This window comes from Vombatus ursinus, unplaced genomic scaffold, assembly GCF_900497805.2.
Source record: "Vombatus ursinus unplaced genomic scaffold, bare-nosed wombat genome assembly UNPS02014177.1, whole genome shotgun sequence".
NCBI lineage: Eukaryota > Metazoa > Chordata > Mammalia > Diprotodontia > Vombatidae > Vombatus > Vombatus ursinus.
Window position 1 is genome coordinate 254,181 of NW_020953955.1, and position 17,835 is coordinate 272,015.

The 17,835-nt window shown below is 45.8% G+C and overlaps 1 protein-coding gene across 1 annotated transcript in view; it reads left to right on the top strand.

Moving 5' to 3' along the window:
* P2RX3 (purinergic receptor P2X 3) overlaps positions 1 to 17,835 on the top strand; it is a 43,250-nt gene that overhangs the window by 8,026 nt on the left and 17,389 nt on the right. The window contains exons 3-9 of the mRNA XM_027860284.1: positions 9,636 to 9,771; positions 10,465 to 10,536; positions 12,390 to 12,453; positions 13,043 to 13,136; positions 13,502 to 13,579; positions 16,089 to 16,230; positions 17,346 to 17,482. Of these exons, the coding sequence (XP_027716085.1) occupies positions 9,636 to 9,771; positions 10,465 to 10,536; positions 12,390 to 12,453; positions 13,043 to 13,136; positions 13,502 to 13,579; positions 16,089 to 16,230; positions 17,346 to 17,482 (723 nt within the window). The remainder of the gene's footprint in view (positions 1 to 9,635; positions 9,772 to 10,464; positions 10,537 to 12,389; positions 12,454 to 13,042; positions 13,137 to 13,501; positions 13,580 to 16,088; positions 16,231 to 17,345; positions 17,483 to 17,835) is intronic.

The window sequence follows — 17,835 nt, forward strand, 5'->3', positions numbered from 1 at the left end:
AAAGAAGTCAGGGCGTTCTTTGCCCTTGTCTGGGAGCTCCCGGAGAGGAGGGCTGCCCCTTGGGGAAGACGTGCCCTAGGGCCCACAGGCGTAATAGCCATTAGGCAGAGCCAGAGTTGCTAAGAGGGGGAGGAGGGAGGCTGGGTTGAGAGGCAATTCCTACAGCTACTCTGTTCCTCTCTTCACTCCTTAGGAAACAGGATATCATTGTCCTTATGAAAAAAGCATCCACCTAATGTGTACTTAGCCCCTGGCTCTGTGTCAAAGGATAGACCCTGGGAGGAGAGTTGTGATCGATCCCCCTTTGGGAGATTCGAGGTCACAGGGAGGCGACCCCACCCCATACTAAAGGGCTCCGGGCAGACTGTCTGCCCTCCACCTGCTCCAAGAGGCCGCTGTGGGGTAAAAATCACAAGCTGATCTCAGGAGAGGTCCCTTTCAGGCTGGGTAGTTGTACGTCTGGCACTAGACCTTTCATCTTTGGGAGGTGAGGAGAGGGGGAGGGTCCCTGAGAAAATGAACAGAAGTCAGAAGAGATGAGGAGAAGGCACGTGGGGTTGTGTGTGTTCCTGTATGTTCAGAAGATTGGAGGAATGTGTAAAGTTGTTAGGATGTATGTTGAGGCATCTGTTAGTATGAGTCCATGTTTGAGGTAATCAGTCTGTAAGGACAGGTGTGTGTTTGTGTGAGCATTTCCAAATGTGAGTGCAGCTGAGTGTGTATGAGAAACTGCTCGTCCATGGAAGGGAGATGGTAGGTGCACTGGCGTGTGTGTGTGTGTGTGTGTGTGTGTGTGTGTGTGTGTGTGAGAGACAGTGCTACTACACTAGGCTGGAAGAGGGGAGAGGAGTGTATTGATGTAACTGGAATGGACTGCCCCATGGGGATCTGTCAGAGCCAGAGATGGATGGGGCTTGATGTGGAGAAGCGAGAACACCTCCCCCTCAGGAAGAAGCCGGAAGAAGGCCAGTTGAACTTTAGCCCTTAAAAGATGGTGATGGAGAACAGAAGGAAAGAGCTAGAATCTGGGAGCATGAAGCAGCTAGGTGGCCCGATGGATACAACACTGAACTTGGAGTCAGGAAGACCTAAGTTCAAATCTTGCTGTAGACACTTCCTAGCTGTATTACTGTGGGCGAGTCACAGTTCCTCAGCCTTAGTTTCCTCATCTGTAAATCAAATAAGATAGTGCATGTAAAGTGCTTAGCAAACCTTAAAGCATTATATAAATCCTGGCTATTATTGTGAGGTTGGGGAGGGGAAGGATGGCAGGAGGGGCAAAGTGTCTGGGGAGGGCATTTATTTCTGCCCTCAAAGATTAGGACTTGACTTGGAAGAATACCTCCAAAGACAAAGGGAATTAATTGACAAGCCTGGTCCTTCTAGGAAGTACCTAGAGTGTATAAGGCAGAGACTCTGCAGTGTAGTCAATAGGCCACAAAAGGCATGGGTTCAAGGCCTGCCTCTGGTACATACTGGTAGTGTAACTAAAGTCCTGGCACTAGAGACAGCTCTCCAAGTTACAGAACATTCGATGACCTGCATCAGGGGAAGGAGTTTACATACCTGGAGTTCCCCACATTCATGAAATCATAGCTCTGGATCTTTCCCAAGGGAGTTTCAGATAGTTGAAAGACAAATGACTTAATCTCTGGGCCTTAGTTCTTCATCTATTAAATTGGGTGTGGGAGGGTTATAGTAGGTGATCTCTAAGCAGCCTTTCAGCTCTAAACCTTACACTGTAACATGGCTATGTGGCATCCCTTCCACCATTCAAATTTAATCTGCCTGAAAGCTGGGACACCATCTTCATAGTCATTCTGTCTGCTCATCTGGGAGCTCTTCTCTTTATGTTTTTTTTTGGGGGGGGGTAGGTGGAAGTGGGTGTCATAATTTCCCCAGTGTGGGGGACTTCAATGTGGAAACTCTATTCACTGCAGAAGCTAAGCAACTCTAGACAATTTATAATCTTTAGAGAGTTCTCTAAGCCCCTAGGAGATTAAACCAATTGCCCACGTTCACGCAGTCAATATGTGTCAGAGATGGGATTTGAACCAGTCTTCCTGTTGCTAAGACTGGCTCTCTACCCACTATGCCAGGTTGCCTCTCTGCTGTGCACACAGTAGGCACTTAATAAATAGATGCTGAATAACTGAATGAATGAGCTCCTTGGAAACTGCCTAGCGCATAGCTCAGCATCTTGAGAATTCTTCTCACCCTCTTGGTAGAGAATTTTCCATCTATAGCTAGCTATAGCTGGCATTCATACAGTGCTGTTAAGTTTACAAAGTGCTTTACAAATAATATCTCATTTTATCCTCACAATAACCCTGAGAACTAGGTGCTATTATTATTGTTTTCCATTTTCAAGGAAGAAAACTGAGGCAGACAGAAGTGAAATGATTTAGCATGTCTGAGCCTAGATTTGAGCTCAGGTCTGCCTGACTTCAGATCCAACATTCTGTCATGGCGCCACCTAGCGGTCAAGATGCTCAGGTGACTACAGGGGTCACATCTCAGAGCCTATCCACCCCTGTTCCCCAAAGTCCTTCCATCATCACCCCATTCACCAAAGTAAGCCCTGATTTAAGTCCTTTACGCAGCTGGCTCTTGTAGCCCTTCCTTCCCTGCTCCGTTTTCTGTACACTCTGGCTTGCCTTGTACTCTTTTCTTCTGTGTTCCAGCTTTTCCTTTTCCCACTCCCACTCTCTCTGTCTCCCCACACCCCAGCTCCCTAATACATTCTCCCACACCTCCTCAGATCCACCCTGGGGAAAGGATAGGAGGGTGCCGGGTAGCGTGTTGTGGCTACTTCCCGCTTATGCCACCTGCTGGAGAGCTGCCATCCGCCTTCCACTGTATAAATAATAAACCAGGAACATGAGAATAAAATATTAAGTCAGAACAGTGGGGGAATTTCCAATAACACGACGCTCAGGCCTGCACCATCTCCTTGCCTCTGGCTTTAAGGGACAGGATCAGTCTCCCTGCCCTAGGAAAGAAACCTCCCCAGGTTTGGAACTGCCTGGCTGGCATCCTGGGTCCCTGTGGAACCACTCAAAGTCTTCCGTTTGTTATTTAACAGTTAGCTAGTGATGGCAACCAGCCTGAGCACTAAGGGCCCCTTTCCACATAGCCCTGTGGGCCATTTCGAAGCACCCAGGAGGTAGAGGGCTGTGAATGCGATTGGTTAATTACAGCTCAGAGTCCCCAGGCTCTTTCTCCAGGGAGATTCTCTGTTAGACAGTAAAGGGAAGCCAAGAAGGAGGTGGGGACCAAAGTGGATCCAGGCCCTCGACCTGGAATGTTACTGGACAGAGGGTAAGGATGAAAACTTTGTAGGAATATGTGGGTATCATTGGAAAGAGGACTGGACCTGGCCTGGAGTCAGACGACCTGAGTTTTACTCCTTTCTCTAGGCTCATTTACTGGCTGTGTGACCTTAGGTAAGTTACTTAACTTCTCTGAGCCTCAGTTTCCTTATTGGTAAAATGGTGGATGAGGCCGATAATACCTGTAGTGTCACTCTCATGATGATGATGATGATGATGATGATTATGTTGACGGAAAGAGGGATTTACTAAGTACCAGGCATTGTGCTAAGTGCTTTACAGATATTATATGATTTGAGCTTTTACAACAATGTTGGGAGATAAGTTCCATTATTATTCCCTGTTTCACAGATAAGGAAACTGAGGCAGGCAGCGGTCAAATGACTTTCCCAGAATCACCCAACTTGGATGTGTCTGAGGCTGGATTTGAACTCAGATCTTTTTGACCCCCAGGTTCAGCCCCCCTCTATCCAATGCTGTACCTGACTTCCTCTACGATCATTATAAGGCTCTAATAAGATTATTTTTGTAAAGCACCAAACTATATAAATGTTTGCTATTACCACACCCAGTTGCCATGGTGATGGCCATGATGTAAAACCACAAGTTAAGAAATTGTCCAAATATTTTCATGGAATCCTGACTGGCCTAGGAAGGTTGTTCCCAAAGAAGTGCGCATACAGGAGTCGTTTAAAGGAGATGGCAGGAACAGTTCAAAAAAACTGAGAAGAAAGGAGTGGTCAACTCACTTATCTTTACTATTAAATTCAAATGTGTCACGGACACATTTGGAAGAATGAAGAGGCTCTTCGTAGAATAATGTTTTTTTTTTTCCTCTCCAAATTCATAATTGAAGGAAATGCTAAATTTCAGTTAGAAATCAGTAAAAATGAAGATATAATTTACCCATCTATGTTCTTAGACCCTTTGAAATCCTTAGACCGCCCCCCCAGGTTAAGAACTCCTCTGTCCTAAACCCACTACCCCTCCTACACTTTCTTATTTCTCCCAATGACATTACCATTCTTCCACCCTCTCAAGTTAGCAAATTAGGAATCATTCTTGTTGTTCCTCTCTAGCTCACTCCACATACCCATTCCTTTGCCAAGTCTCACTGAGTCTCTTTCCACAACAGCATTCCCATCCATCTCCTCTTTCCACTGTTATGAAAACCACCATGATTCAGGCCCTTTTCACCTACATGTGAATTATTGGTGCAGCCTCTTCATCGGTCCCCCAGCATCTAGCTTCTCCCCTCTCCCACCCACATTCCATACTGTTGCCAAAATGGTATTCCTAAAGCACAGTCCTAACCATGTTTCCCTTCACTGCTTAAGAAAGCAGTTTCAGTGACTCTCCTATTGCCTCTAAGATAAATTCCAAACTTCTCTGTTTAGCACTTGAAGACCTCGTAACACGGTTCCAGTCTGTCCTTTCCCATTTATTACATGTTACTCTCTCCACACACTTCTCCAGTTCAGCCCAACTTAACTGTTTCCTGTACAAGGTATCCCATCTCCCATCTCTCTGCTTTTGCATAGATTTCTCCCATGCCCACAGTGCTCTACTTCCTCACTTCTGCTTCTAGAATCTCTAATTTCTTTCAAACAAATATTGATTAAGCACTAGGCACTGGGCTAAATTCTGGGAATACAAGACAAAAATGAAACATTCTTAACCCTCAGAAATAGCTTCATTCTATCAGGAGAAGCGAAGTAAGATGCAAACACATACAAAATGTATGTAAAGCAAATCCAAACTAATTTCCTGGATGGAATGGTAGTGTGGGGGTGGTGTGAAATGTACTTCTTCCTCACTTCAACCTTTTAGAATTCTCGGCTTCTTTTAAAGCTCATTGATGAGCTCATTGATGAGCTTTAAAAGAAGCCGAGAATTCTCCAAGGTTGAAGTGAGGAGGGTGTGCATTCCAGGCATGAGGGACAGCCTGTGCAAAAGAACAGAGAGGGGAGATAGGGTGTTGTATATAAAGAATGGTAAGAGGGTCAGTTTATCTGCACCGTAGAATTACTGAAGTTCAGTAATGAGTAACAAATAATAATAATGTAATAAGTAATAATAATGAGTAATAAGTTGGATTAAAGTTGTAAAAGGCTTTCAACACCAAACAGAAAAGTTTATATTTCATCTGAAGGTACTAGGGAGCTACAGGAGCTTGGAGAGCAGGGGAGTGACACAACCACTTCTGTGCTTTGGTAATACCGCTTTGGCAACTCTGTAGAGGAAAAACTTCAGCTTAGTTCAAATCCTGCTTACTACAAGTCTGATCTCCACCTCCTTGTAATTATTGGGCCCCGCCTCAAATTAATTTGTTTTGAATCTGTGTATGTTTTGTATTTATTTATCTGTATCTACCTTATTTTTCCCCAATAAGTAAAATAGAACCACTTTGAGAGTGGGCAGGATCTGTTTCCTGTTTGCTTTTGTACCCCCAGCACCAAGAACGTGAGAGGCACCAAGTAGATGCTTAATAGATGCTCGATGCTTCCAGTTGGATAGGAATAGGAGTCAGGAATGGTGTGCATTGTGAAGGAGGAAATGTTCCAGGGAAGGGCTGGAAGCAGGTGCGCTGGGGATCTCAGCTGAGTGGTTGGGTTTTTTTAAATGACGAGAGTTTTCACTATACATCATAGAATAGTTTGAGCCACTGCGGGCAGCGGTTTCTCCACCACTTGGTGGTCCTAAAAGGTGGGTGAGAAACTGTGGGCAGGAAGTGGGGGAAGGGAAACGATTTCAGGGGAGTCCCTTTTTCTCCAGGCTGAGCATTCAGAAATCCATCATCCATTGTAGGGAGGATGGTTCCAAGGAGGCAAAATGAAAACGGGTCAGATCAGTGTAGGTAAGTGACCACTGGGTGGCAGCACTGACCAAGGAATCAGGGCTTCGAATCCTGAAGTATACTGAAGCTTGCCTCTCCCACCATGGAGTCCTTCGCCCTGGCACCCCTTTAATCTGCCAGGAAAAGGCCAAGCCTCTTGCCACTTCCCTCCGTGATGCTAATCACCTGACCTTCGGGCCAGGCTATCTGTCTCCCAGACCTCTTGCTTCCTTCTCCCTGCTCCCCATTCCTCCAGGGAGTTTAGACCGTGTTAAAGTAGGGGGAGCCAGGCCCAAGGTCTCTTTCCCCCTTTCCCTCCCGGCTTCATTGAGGTCAGAGCCCCAGCGTATGGATATCCCAAAAGGGATATAGGTCATGCCATGTGGAGATCTGGATGGTTGTTCCTCCATTCAGTGCAGGACCTGAAGTCAGGAAGCTGCTGTCGAGTTCAGTTGTTTCTGACTTCCTGATCCCCATTTAGGGTTTTCTTAGCAAAGACACTGGAGTGGATTGCCATTTCCTTCTCCAGCTCATATGACAGATGAGGAAACTGAGGCAAATGGGGTTAAGTGTCTTGCCCAGAGATACATCTCTAGTAAGGGTCTGAGGCCAGATTTTAACTCTGGTAGACCTGGATTCAAATCCTGTTTCAGATATATATACCAGCAGTGTGACTTAGGGCAAGTCACTTAACCTCTTTGGGCCTTAGGTTTCCCAGCTATAAAATGAAGGGTTTGGGGGACAAGGCCTTTGAGCTGCCTTCCAACTCTAGATATATGCCTGGTCCTCTAGTCTTAGATGAAATCCCATCTCCAACATTCTAGGTTCTAATATCCTTTCCAGTGCTGACATTCTAGAATCTTTGTGAGTGATCCTAAGGGCACCTGTTGACCAGGATATGGTTCTTTGGGATCTTCTGGAAGTTGAGCCTTAATCCATTGCTGTGGGCCTGACCACCTGTCTCCTCTCCCCAACCCCATTCTTAGCATCTCACCCACCAGTACATTTGCATAAACTGGTTTGGTGAGCCTGAATTCAATTCATTTCAATTCAGCAGTCACTTTTTAAGTACTTCCTATGTATAAAATATAAAGCTGACCTTCCTGGAGTCAGAAAGAACTGGGTTCAACAAATAGGGTCTTGTGACCTTGGACAAGTCACTTGACCTTGGTGCTCTGGGCAATACAGTAAGACTACAGACTAATTACAAAGAAGGTGCCAACCTCTGGGGAGTGCTCTGCCCTTTCACAGTCTTACAAACTACAACCCAAACCCATGTCCCCCTCAGCAGTCCAGCTGGGCTCATTTTCAAGCCATGACTGTTTTAAGCTCACTCAAGGTCCCACTTCTTCTGTGCTAGGCACATCCCTTCCCCAGACTCTCTAAACAGTCCAAGAGAAGCAGCTGAAACTTCCAGCATTTATCCTTCTAAATTAGAAACCTCCAACATGTAAACAACCAATCAGAAGAAAGATTTTTGAGGCAACATATTGTAATGAGAAGACACCTGAATTGGGAGTCAGGGAAACCTGGATTCCAAACCCCCTCTGCTACTTTCTACCTGTATGACTGTAGGCAAGCTCCTTCTCTCTGGGCCTCAGTTTCCTCATCTATTAGCTAACTGATTACCTTGAGGAAGTCACTATACTTCCTCGGGCTTTGGTTACTGATCCATGAAGGGGGGGAGGGAATAGATGAGCCTGACCACATGTACTCTAGACCTAGTCAGAACACAATCTGGAGTATTGTCTTCAGTTCTGGGTGACATTTGAGGAAGGATGTTATTGAATAGCAATGTGGTACTCTGGATTTCAGGTCACCTGAAAATCTCAGCTGTTTGCTACCAACATAAGCATGGACAAATCATTTCTTCAACCTGCACCTCATTGTGTTCATCTTCGTCTTTGTTGTCTCCCAATATGATCTTTTCCATTTCCCACCTCTCTGCCTTTGCCCAGGCTATCTCTCATGCCTGGAATGTTCTTGCTCCTGATCTCCACCTCTTGGAATCCGCGGCTCTCTTCAAGGCTCAGCTCAATTACCGCATCCTATATGCAACGTTCCCTCTAGGTGGTAGAAAGGGTGGAAATCCTACTATCCTCATAAGTTCTGAAAGTACTTTTTAAAAGAAAATAAGTTCTACTGACATTTTATTTTTGCATTGTCTAAATTTCTTCCTATATTTTTCCCACTCCCCTTCCTGTAGAGCCTTCTCTTATAGCCATTTTTTAAAAGAAGAAGAGTAAAGGGGGGGAATTAGTCAAACCAATATATGTATATATGTGTGTGTGTATATATATATACACACACACATATATACATATATAACATACATATACATAAATGTGTGCATATACATATATATATATATATATATAAAAGCCTTCAATATATGCAATATTCTACACCTGTAGATTCCTTCCCTGCCCCCACACCTATCTCTGCAAAGGAGAAGAAGGGAAGTATTTTCTCCTATCTCTTCTTTAGGGCCAGGCTGGTTCTTTTGAATTTTGCAATATCAAAGCCCTTTTTAATCTACTTTGTATACATTTTAAATTAGTTTATATGTGTGCATGATGTTTTCCCCCAATAGAATGTAAACTCTTTGGGGACAGGAACTGCTTTAAAAAAAAATCTTTGCATCCCCACCCAGTACCTAGTACAAAGTAGCTGCTTAATAACTACTTGCTAAATTGAAGTAGGAGAGAGACAGATTTAGTCAACATGTCGAGCCAATAAGCACTTATTAGACACCTACCATGCGCCAGGTATTGTGCTCAGCATTGAGGATACATACAGGTGCCCTTAGGGTCTCTCACTGAGAACAAAACATGGTTCCTGCCCTTAAGAAGTGCACATTCTAATGTGGAAGATGATATTCAAACAACTGTATACATAAGGCATAAACAGGCATATAGGAGGTAATCCTGAGGGAAGGCATTACTAGCATTAAAAGTGAGGGGTTGAGAAAGATTTAGCCTTTATGTAAGGAAGAACTGTCTGTCAGCCAGAGCTACCAAAAAAATGGCTTGGGCTGCCTGAGAGAGAGTTAGTTTCCCCTTCCTGGAGAACTGTAAACAAGGGTTGTATGGCCCATTTGTTTGGTAGGTTGTAGAAGAGATTCACGTTCAGCTACAGGTGATTCTTGGTGGTTGAATCTCCTTTCCAACTCACATTGTGTGATGTGATGATCTTCTGAAAGTCTTCTCCAGTTCTAAATCTTATGACCCCTTGTCTTATTATAAGGTACAAATAATCACATAGACGTCTCATGAAGGCGGGAGACCTATTGTCTTGGCATTTCTTCTGTTTTTGAAAATTAAAAATATTCCATTGCAGGTTTAACAGAAAAGGCATGTTGGCCTGGTAGAGTGGTCATCGCAATCTCTTTGGGGTTGTAGCGAGTTTGAGGGGCTCTAGGTTTGTTGAACTTGGGGCCTCTTTCTCTCCCTCTCTCCTGGCCTCAGGTGGGTGTTCTTACATGAAAAGGCATACCAGGTACGGGATACAGCCATTGAATCTTCAGTGGTGACCAAAGTGAAGGGCTTCGGACGCTATGCCAACCGAGTCATGGATGTATCTGACTATGTGACCCCACCCCAGGTAAAACCCTTTCTGAAGGGCGTGTGGATAGGGGAGGCCATAATGGGGAGGTCTTGGGGGGGAAAAGAGGAAAAAGAGGCAGTGATACTGAACTCTAGGCCAGAGACAGTGGAAGGTCTTGAGGTGACTGAATTCAGGTCCCCCTAGATCACTAAGATTTGAGGGAATAATAATTACCTATTGGTATAAGGGAGGGTCTTGCCATTATAAGTACTGGCCTGAGAATAAGGAAAACTGGGTTTTAATTATAATTCTTGCCTTATATTTCCCTGAGTAACTGACTAAACCTTTCTGGGCCTCAGTTTCCTCAACCACTGGATAGGGATAATAATGTTGTCCTACCTGATATGAACACCAATAGTGAACACTTATAAAGGACTTTGAGTTTACAACAACCATAAATATAAGATCTCATTTGAGCCTCACAATATAATCTTATGAGGTAAATACCTCAGGTATTGTTATTCCCATTCTGCAGAAGAGGAAACTGAGGCTCAGAAAGGCAGAGTAATCTAGTGATGGTCATGCAGCTAATAAGTGCCAGAGGTGGGATTCAAACCCAGGAGTTTGGAGAAGATCAAGGCAGGGATATCGATGAGAACACTTTAGAAACTATAATGTAAGAGGTTACAAATGTGAGGGTTTTTTTCAAACTACGATTGCGTTTTTTCTCTCCCATCCTCTACTCCAAAGGGGACCTCTGTCTTTGTCATCATTACCAAATTGATCATCACTGAAAACCAGAGACAAGGATTCTGCCCAGAGGTGAGAACTGGTCAGGTGGAGAACGGAGGGAATAAAGACAGCAATAATGATAATAAAGGGAGGACATTAGCCAAGGGAGGGAGAAAAGTGTGCTTTTAAGGAAGAGAAAGGCAGGGCTGTCGAGGATGTCGTATGAATAGGGACTATGGCGCTGCTTATATGGGAAGGAGTGAAATTGCTAGGGAGAAGTTCCTGCAGATGTAGAGGTTGGAGATGCAATGTGAGTAAAGCAAGAATAAGGACTTGTCCAGTTGGACTGTGGAGCTGAAAGGGCCAGAAGCAAGAGGCAGTGGCAGAAGAGAAAGCAGGCTGAAAACCAAGAATCACAATAAGCTCTGAAGGAGATTATAGAGAAGGGAGGTACAGGATTCAGTCTGCAAGATGCAGTTACTTCAGTTTGCCACATTTATGTGGACTATAGGCCTGTGAGGGGTGTGCGTGCATGTGTGTGTGTGTGTGTGTGTGTGTGTGTGTGTGTGTGCATGCGTGTGTGTGTGTGAATGACATCCATGTGTAGCCAACCCTGCACTCCAGCTTCTGAAGTCACTTCCCTTGGAAAGGTCCCACCACCACAGCCCTCAGTTTTCTCCATGACAATGGCTGAGTCCAGAGCAGCGAGGGCCTAGAGTAGTTAAGAGCGTGGTCAGAGTCAAGAACATGGGAAATGAATTCTACAACTGGACCGGTAGTCCTGCTTCATGTCTGGGGGCCAACAACCTTTTTCCTATCTCTGCCTCCCCAGAGATAAAGACTGATTCTACTCCATTCAATCTCTTCCTCTACCTCTTAGAATACTTAGTTTCCTTCAGAGTTCAGCTCTAAAGCCACCTTCTATGTGAGATCTTTCCTGATTCCCCCACCTCCAATCAATCAAGTACTTGCCCTCCCCTTTCATTAAAATTATCTTACATACGTGTATGTATATGTAACATACACACTATACTGTATTATATGATACAATATGATATAACACAATAGAATACGATAGAGTATAATACAATATAATATGATATGATATAATAAAACAATATAACATAATATAATATAATGTGATACAATATAGTATAATATAAGCACACTGTATCTACCCTGATACAGTGTAAGCTCCCTGAGGGCAGGGGAACATTTTGTTGCTATCTTTGTATCCTTGGTGCTTAGCGAAGTTCCTGGCACATAATGGTAGGCGTTCAATAAATGCTGGCCGATGAACTGAATTCAGTAAGCATTTCTTAAGCCCTGAGGAGGGATCTGGCCCTGTGCTAGGCTCTGGGGATGTCCAGATTAAAAACAAAATGGTTCCTGCCCTAACGGAGCTTGTGTTCTGGAGGGAGGAGATGGGGATGGGGGAGGAGGGAGGAGAACATACAGGAAGAGAGAAGTAATTATAAATTATGAACAAAATAAATGCAAAGTAATTTCTTGGGAGATGGATCCCCCATGGCTGGGGCAAGGTCTCTTGAAAGACATGGTATATAAGCTACATTTTAAAGGAAAGCAGGGGTCCCAAGAGGCAGAGGTGAGGCAAGAGAGCTTTTGAAGCATGGAGGCCAGTCTATGAAAAGGCCCAGGGGTGGGAAACATGGGAAATAGCAAGGAGGCCAGTCTGGCTGGAATGTAGAGATTGCAGCCCAACTCTGAAGGGCTTTAAAAACTGAATAGAGGCCATAAGGAGCCATTGAAGTTGCTTGAGCAGAGGAGTAACATTGTTAGATGCGTGGAATTCTCATTGGCGGCCGTGTGAAGGATGGATTGCATAGGAGAGAAGGAAGTGGGGAGCCTGGCCACTGACCCCCTGAGGGGTTCTGAGAGCTAGGGAGAGAGGGGTGCTCCGTCACAGTACCGTGTCTCTGCAGAATGAAGAGAAGCACGCCTGTACCACGGACAGGGACTGCCGGGCCGAGAGTTTCACTGGTGGAGGTGAGTGTGTCTGTGCCATGTCTCTGCCCAACATGCTGCTGGTTGGGAGTCCTGGGAAGGAGGAAGAGCTAGTGTTGAGGGAGAACCTAATCCCGGTGGAGTGTTCACTAGCTGGGGCAGAAGGAGGCTGAGTAGCACATCTGCCCATTTTCTAATGAGGTTAGGAATACAGGGGGAAGGAAGAGACAGATGTGACTGTCCCCTCAGGTACAATTCTGACACCTTCTGACCCCCAGCTGGTCTTCCTATTATAGAGACCCTGTCCAGTGGTGTCCTGGTAAATGTTGAACAACTGGTTTTCCACCAAAAAAAAAATGTACCTATGACAAACTTTCAAGTTTAGTCTATAAACTAGTAGTTTCTGAGGTCTAGACAATCGATGGAACAACCAAACCCAGATTGCAGCTTTTGCCGATTTCCAAGGTGTAAATACTCTCAACTGAAAACTGGTCAATTATCTTTCTCCAGTGGTCTGGCTGATTCCAGTACATCCCAATCTGGGCCTTCCTAGCTCAGATAGGTGGGGGTAGAAGGTGGGAAAGGGCAATAGGACGGCTCCCTGGGTGATGTGGCCATTATTTTCTCCCAGGCATTCTCACTGGCCGCTGTGTGAACTATAGCTCGAAGCTAAAAACCTGTGAGATCCAAGGCTGGTGTCCTGTGGAGGTTGACACAGTGAAGATGTAAGAGCTGAGCCTTCTGATCCCCTGAACAAGATGGAAGAAGACGAGCTAGCCCCCAAATCTCCCTGACTTCCCAGCGTGGGCCCTTGTAGACTCCCTGGGAAGTCCCTATTCTTGGGGCGTGGGGAGCAGGAGGGGTCCCTTGCCTGCCTGTTGACTTCCCTCCATTTTCCTTCCTGAGTACTCCCACCCGAGGGCAGAGGTTCTGAAAGGGTTTCCCTTTAGTACTGAAAGGCCCCATTTCTACAGGCTTGGGGCCACCTCTGTTTACCCTTTGGGGGATCAACTCCCTATCCCCACCCATGTGGGGGGTGAGCTTCCCCACCTCTCCAGGAGGAGCTCAGGGTTCTGCTTTCATCCTGCAGGCCTGTCATGATGGAAGCTGAGAACTTCACCATTTTCATCAAGAACAGCATCCGCTTCCCTCTCTTCGACTTTGAGAAGTGAGTCCTTGGTCTGGACCTAGGACCCAGCCTGCAGCTTCCTCCCCACCTCTCCTCTCATCTTCCATACCTCAAGCCCAGTGGCCAGTTTCCTTCCATCTTTTTCCTCAGCATTCCTAGCTAGAACCCAACCCACAGATTCCTCCCTCCCTTCCTTTTATTCTCCCCCTTAAAATTTGATCCATAGCTTACTGTTCCTTCTCCATTTTTCACAATCCACAACTTGTTTGCTCTTCTCCTCTTATTCTTCACCCTTAGAACTGATCCATAGCTTCCTCCCCAACCTCCCTTCCTGTATCTAGGAAGTTGGAGCTGGACAGAAGGACGTAAGAGACACGTGCACCCGGTTACATTCCTTTTGCTTCCTTTGTCGTGCTTTTTGCCCTTTCTCATCATTTAGACTGGGGAAGGTGGTAGGCCTTTCCCACATCCTTCCCCAGCCTAGGCCTCCCTTGGGCCTTTTGCTTGAACCACCTCTAAGGACTGTCAAGTACTTTTGGGCCCATAGTCCTGGGCTTGAACAAAACAACAACTCCTATTTACTTAGGGCTTTAAGATTTACAGTTTACTTTCCCTACAATTCACTTTCCCTACAACTATCCTGTGAAAGAGGTAGTGAAAGTTTGGGGAGGTTGAATATGCTTGGCTGGGGCCTCACAGCTGATAAGCCTCAAAGTCAAGATGAAACCCAAGCGTTCCAATTCCAAGAGGAGTACAAATGAGTAATGTTACAAATCGCCAAATTATTCAATCATGGTAATTAATAATAATAATAATAACAGGTAACTATATATATGACGATGGGGCCGCTAGGTGAAGCAGTAGATAGAGTACCAGGCCTGCAGTGAGGAAGACTCATCTTCCTGAGTTCACATCTAGTCTCAGACACTTACTAGCCGTGTGACCTTGGGCTCGGAGAGGGGCTGGAACATCTTCAGGACCTCTGCTCAGTGGTCACTTGTGCCCAACCTCAATTACTGGGAAGAAGCAGGAGAGGGAAGCTAACCCCAGGAGAGAGGCACCAAGCTAAAGGACTCTGGGAGTTTCATCCCAGTGCTGGAAAGGGAGTGGCATGGTCCTTTGTGAGGTAGAGAGAGTTGTTGTTCAGCTGTTTTTCAGTCCTGTCCGACTCTTCGTGACCTCATTTAGGGTTCAAGGATACTGGAGTGGTTTGCCACTTTCTTCTCCAACTCATTTGACAGATGAGGAAACTGAGGCAAACAGGCTTAAGTGACTCGCCCAGGGTCACACGGCTAAGTGTCTGAGGCCAGATGTGAACTTACAAAGATGAGTCTTCCTGCCTCCAGGCCTGGCCCTCAATGCACCATGCCGTGACAGATGATTCCTGAGAGAAGGAATGTGGTCCCACGTCCTCACCCGGAGCAAAGTCATAGCTGTAGTTATTCTCGTGAGCCGCTGGACCATAAATGACTGTAACTGCGCTTGCACATCCCCCCCCAGATTTACTAAAACACAAACACATCTCTCCACGGGCCGCTTTCTTTCGGATAAATAAAGCCAGTGAGCTGGTGTGAACGATCTCTTCATGATTTAATTGAAGACCGTTTGGCGTGGTGGAGCATGCTCAGGGTTTGGAGAGACAGGGCCTAGACTCAAACCCGCTGTTTATGAACTCGGGGAGCCTGGGCAAAGGACTTCTCTAGGCGGCTCCCTCCGTCCGGTCGGGCGTTCCGTGTCCTGTGACCCCTTCCGGCTCTGACGTTCTAGATTCTAGGTCTCGGAGTCCCTTCCGGGTTTTTCATAGGACCCTGGTTCTAGAGCTCGAAGGGGCCACAGAGACTATCTAGCTCAGTACCTTAATTTTCCAGTGGAAGCAATGGGCGAAGGAGGTTGAGGGATCTGTCCAAAGTCACCCAGCTGGGAAACTTCAGGTTAAGCTGGGGCAAAACACTATTAAGCCAGTGTGTTTTCCGCTGCGTCAGACCATCTCCCTCTGACGTTCTGTTCTAAGGTCCCTCCTAGGCCCAGTGTTCCGTGTTCTAAGATCCCTCCCAACTCTGATGTTCTACGTTCTAAGGGCCTTTCCAGCTCCAACATTCTATGTCCCATCCATGATTCATTCTGTCTTTAAAGTGAGTGAAAACCTGTCCAGATTATCTACTGTGACTACTCACATCTTTTTCTTCCTCTCCCCTGAGCCCTGAGAAGGCAATTAGGAGCGGTTGGGGTGGGGCTCTGCTTTTTGCTCCTCCTCTAACTGGTCTTTACCCCAGTGTGTTAAGAGTAGGAATGTTCTCAGTTTCAGCACCCAAAGTCACCCAGTCCTCCTGTCCTCTGGCTTCAGGGCCTGTGCTGGGAGTTCTGTTTCGGGCTGCACTGCATGTTTTCTGGTTTGGCCCTAGCACAGGAATCCTCCAGGATACCTAAAGTCCTAGAAGATGTTAAGTGAAAACCCTATTTTCCCCTTTGTCCCTCGTCAATCCACCCCTGATTTTTTTCCACTCACCCAGGTTCTCTCTCTTCTCTCTTTTTTCCTGCTCTTTCCCAGGGGAAACTTGCTACCCAACCTCACCTCTGCAGACATAAAGAAATGCCATTTCCACCCTGAAACTGCCCCCTTCTGTCCCATCCTCCGGGTGGGCGACGTGGTCAAGTTTGCAGGACAAGATTTTGCCAAGCTCGCCAACACAGTGAGGACTCCATTCTCTTGTCCCATGTGGTGTCAGCACTTCCTCTAATGTCTGAATCCCATGACGCTGTGGCCCAGTGGGTTTCCGTAGAGTGGAGGTGGTCCAGAAATCTGGGGCAAGACCCCAGCCCACCAACTTCTTCTGTCCTTTAGGCATCTTTTGACTCTGGGTCAATTGGCACTCCTAGCTCTCAGCCTCTGTTTTCCGTTCTGTGCAGTGGGGGGAAAGGGAGTGGACCACACCCACTCCTTATCTTGAGAGTGGTTGAGTCACTGAAAATGCCCAAGAATGTTTAAAAAGCATACGGTACCCCAGACGATGGAGACTAGTAGAGAAAACAATCAAGCACCTAGTATTTGCTGGGCGCTGTGCCGGATCATACCTTGGTATCTTTTTCTCTCACATAATGTGGTTGGTAGGCCAGGACTCCCAGACCTGTGGGCTAGGGGGTCATGAAGCCTCAGCCTAGTTGTGGGGCCTCTTTACTGAGGTCCTTGGGATAAATTAATCCCCTTTCTTCAAATCCCCCATCTGAAGAAAGAAAGCAAGATGCTGCCTGATTACCTCTAGGGGAGCTGGGAAGCTGGGAGAAAGTATGAGAATGTTCATCATTGAGAGACAGGGGAGTGTAGGACAGAGCTGACCATGGAGCCACAAAGACGTGTGTTCAAGTCCCATTCCTGACATATACTGGCTATGTGACCCTAGTCGGGTGAGGGCCAACCTGTATTTCCCCATCTCCCCATTTTCCTCATACCAAGAAAATCATGGGTCTAGTAACTCTCTCTTATTTCATATATATTTACGGCATCTAGGTGACAGAGTGGATAGACAGAGCAATAGACGTGGAATCAAGAAGAGCTGGGTTTGAATTCTGGCTCAGATACTAGTTATGTGAGCTGGAACCAATTATTTAGCCTCTCAGCCTCAGTTTCCACATCTACAAAATAGGCGTAATAATAATAGCATCTCTCTCACAGGGTTATTGTGAGGATTGAAGGAGATAACATCTTTAAGGTGCTTTACCAATTGAAACTACCATATAAATGCTAGTTATCATTATTATTGTTATTATTATTATTACAACAATACTAATATCTGGTTTCTATTTTCAGGGAGGAGTCCTGGGTATCAAGATTGGCTGGGTCTGTGACTTGGACAGGTCCTCAGATCAGTGCATCCCCAAATATTCCTTCACCCGGCTAGATGGTATCTCTGAGAAGAACAGTGTCTCTCCTGGCTACAACTTCAGGTAATTCCATGGAGGGATCGGAGCAGAGATGTGCTATTCCCAGTAGCTTCGTCCCCACCAGCAATAAGGAATAAAGGGCCCTGCATCTATCGGATCATAGGAAGGTCTATGTGAGGGAAAACCTGAGTTCAATTTCCATTTTTCTTCTTAGTGATTTGGCACAGACCCTCATATGGCTGTTGATTGTTTATATTTCTGCTTTTGAAAGCCATTTGTGTCTTTTTACAATTAGCTATTGGGCAATGACTCTTGGCCTTATACATTTGTGTTAGGATCAAAGGAATGATGCTCTGTTGAGGATGGGAGAGAGAGAAAGAGAGAGAGAGAGAGAGAGAGAGAGAGAGAGAGAGAGA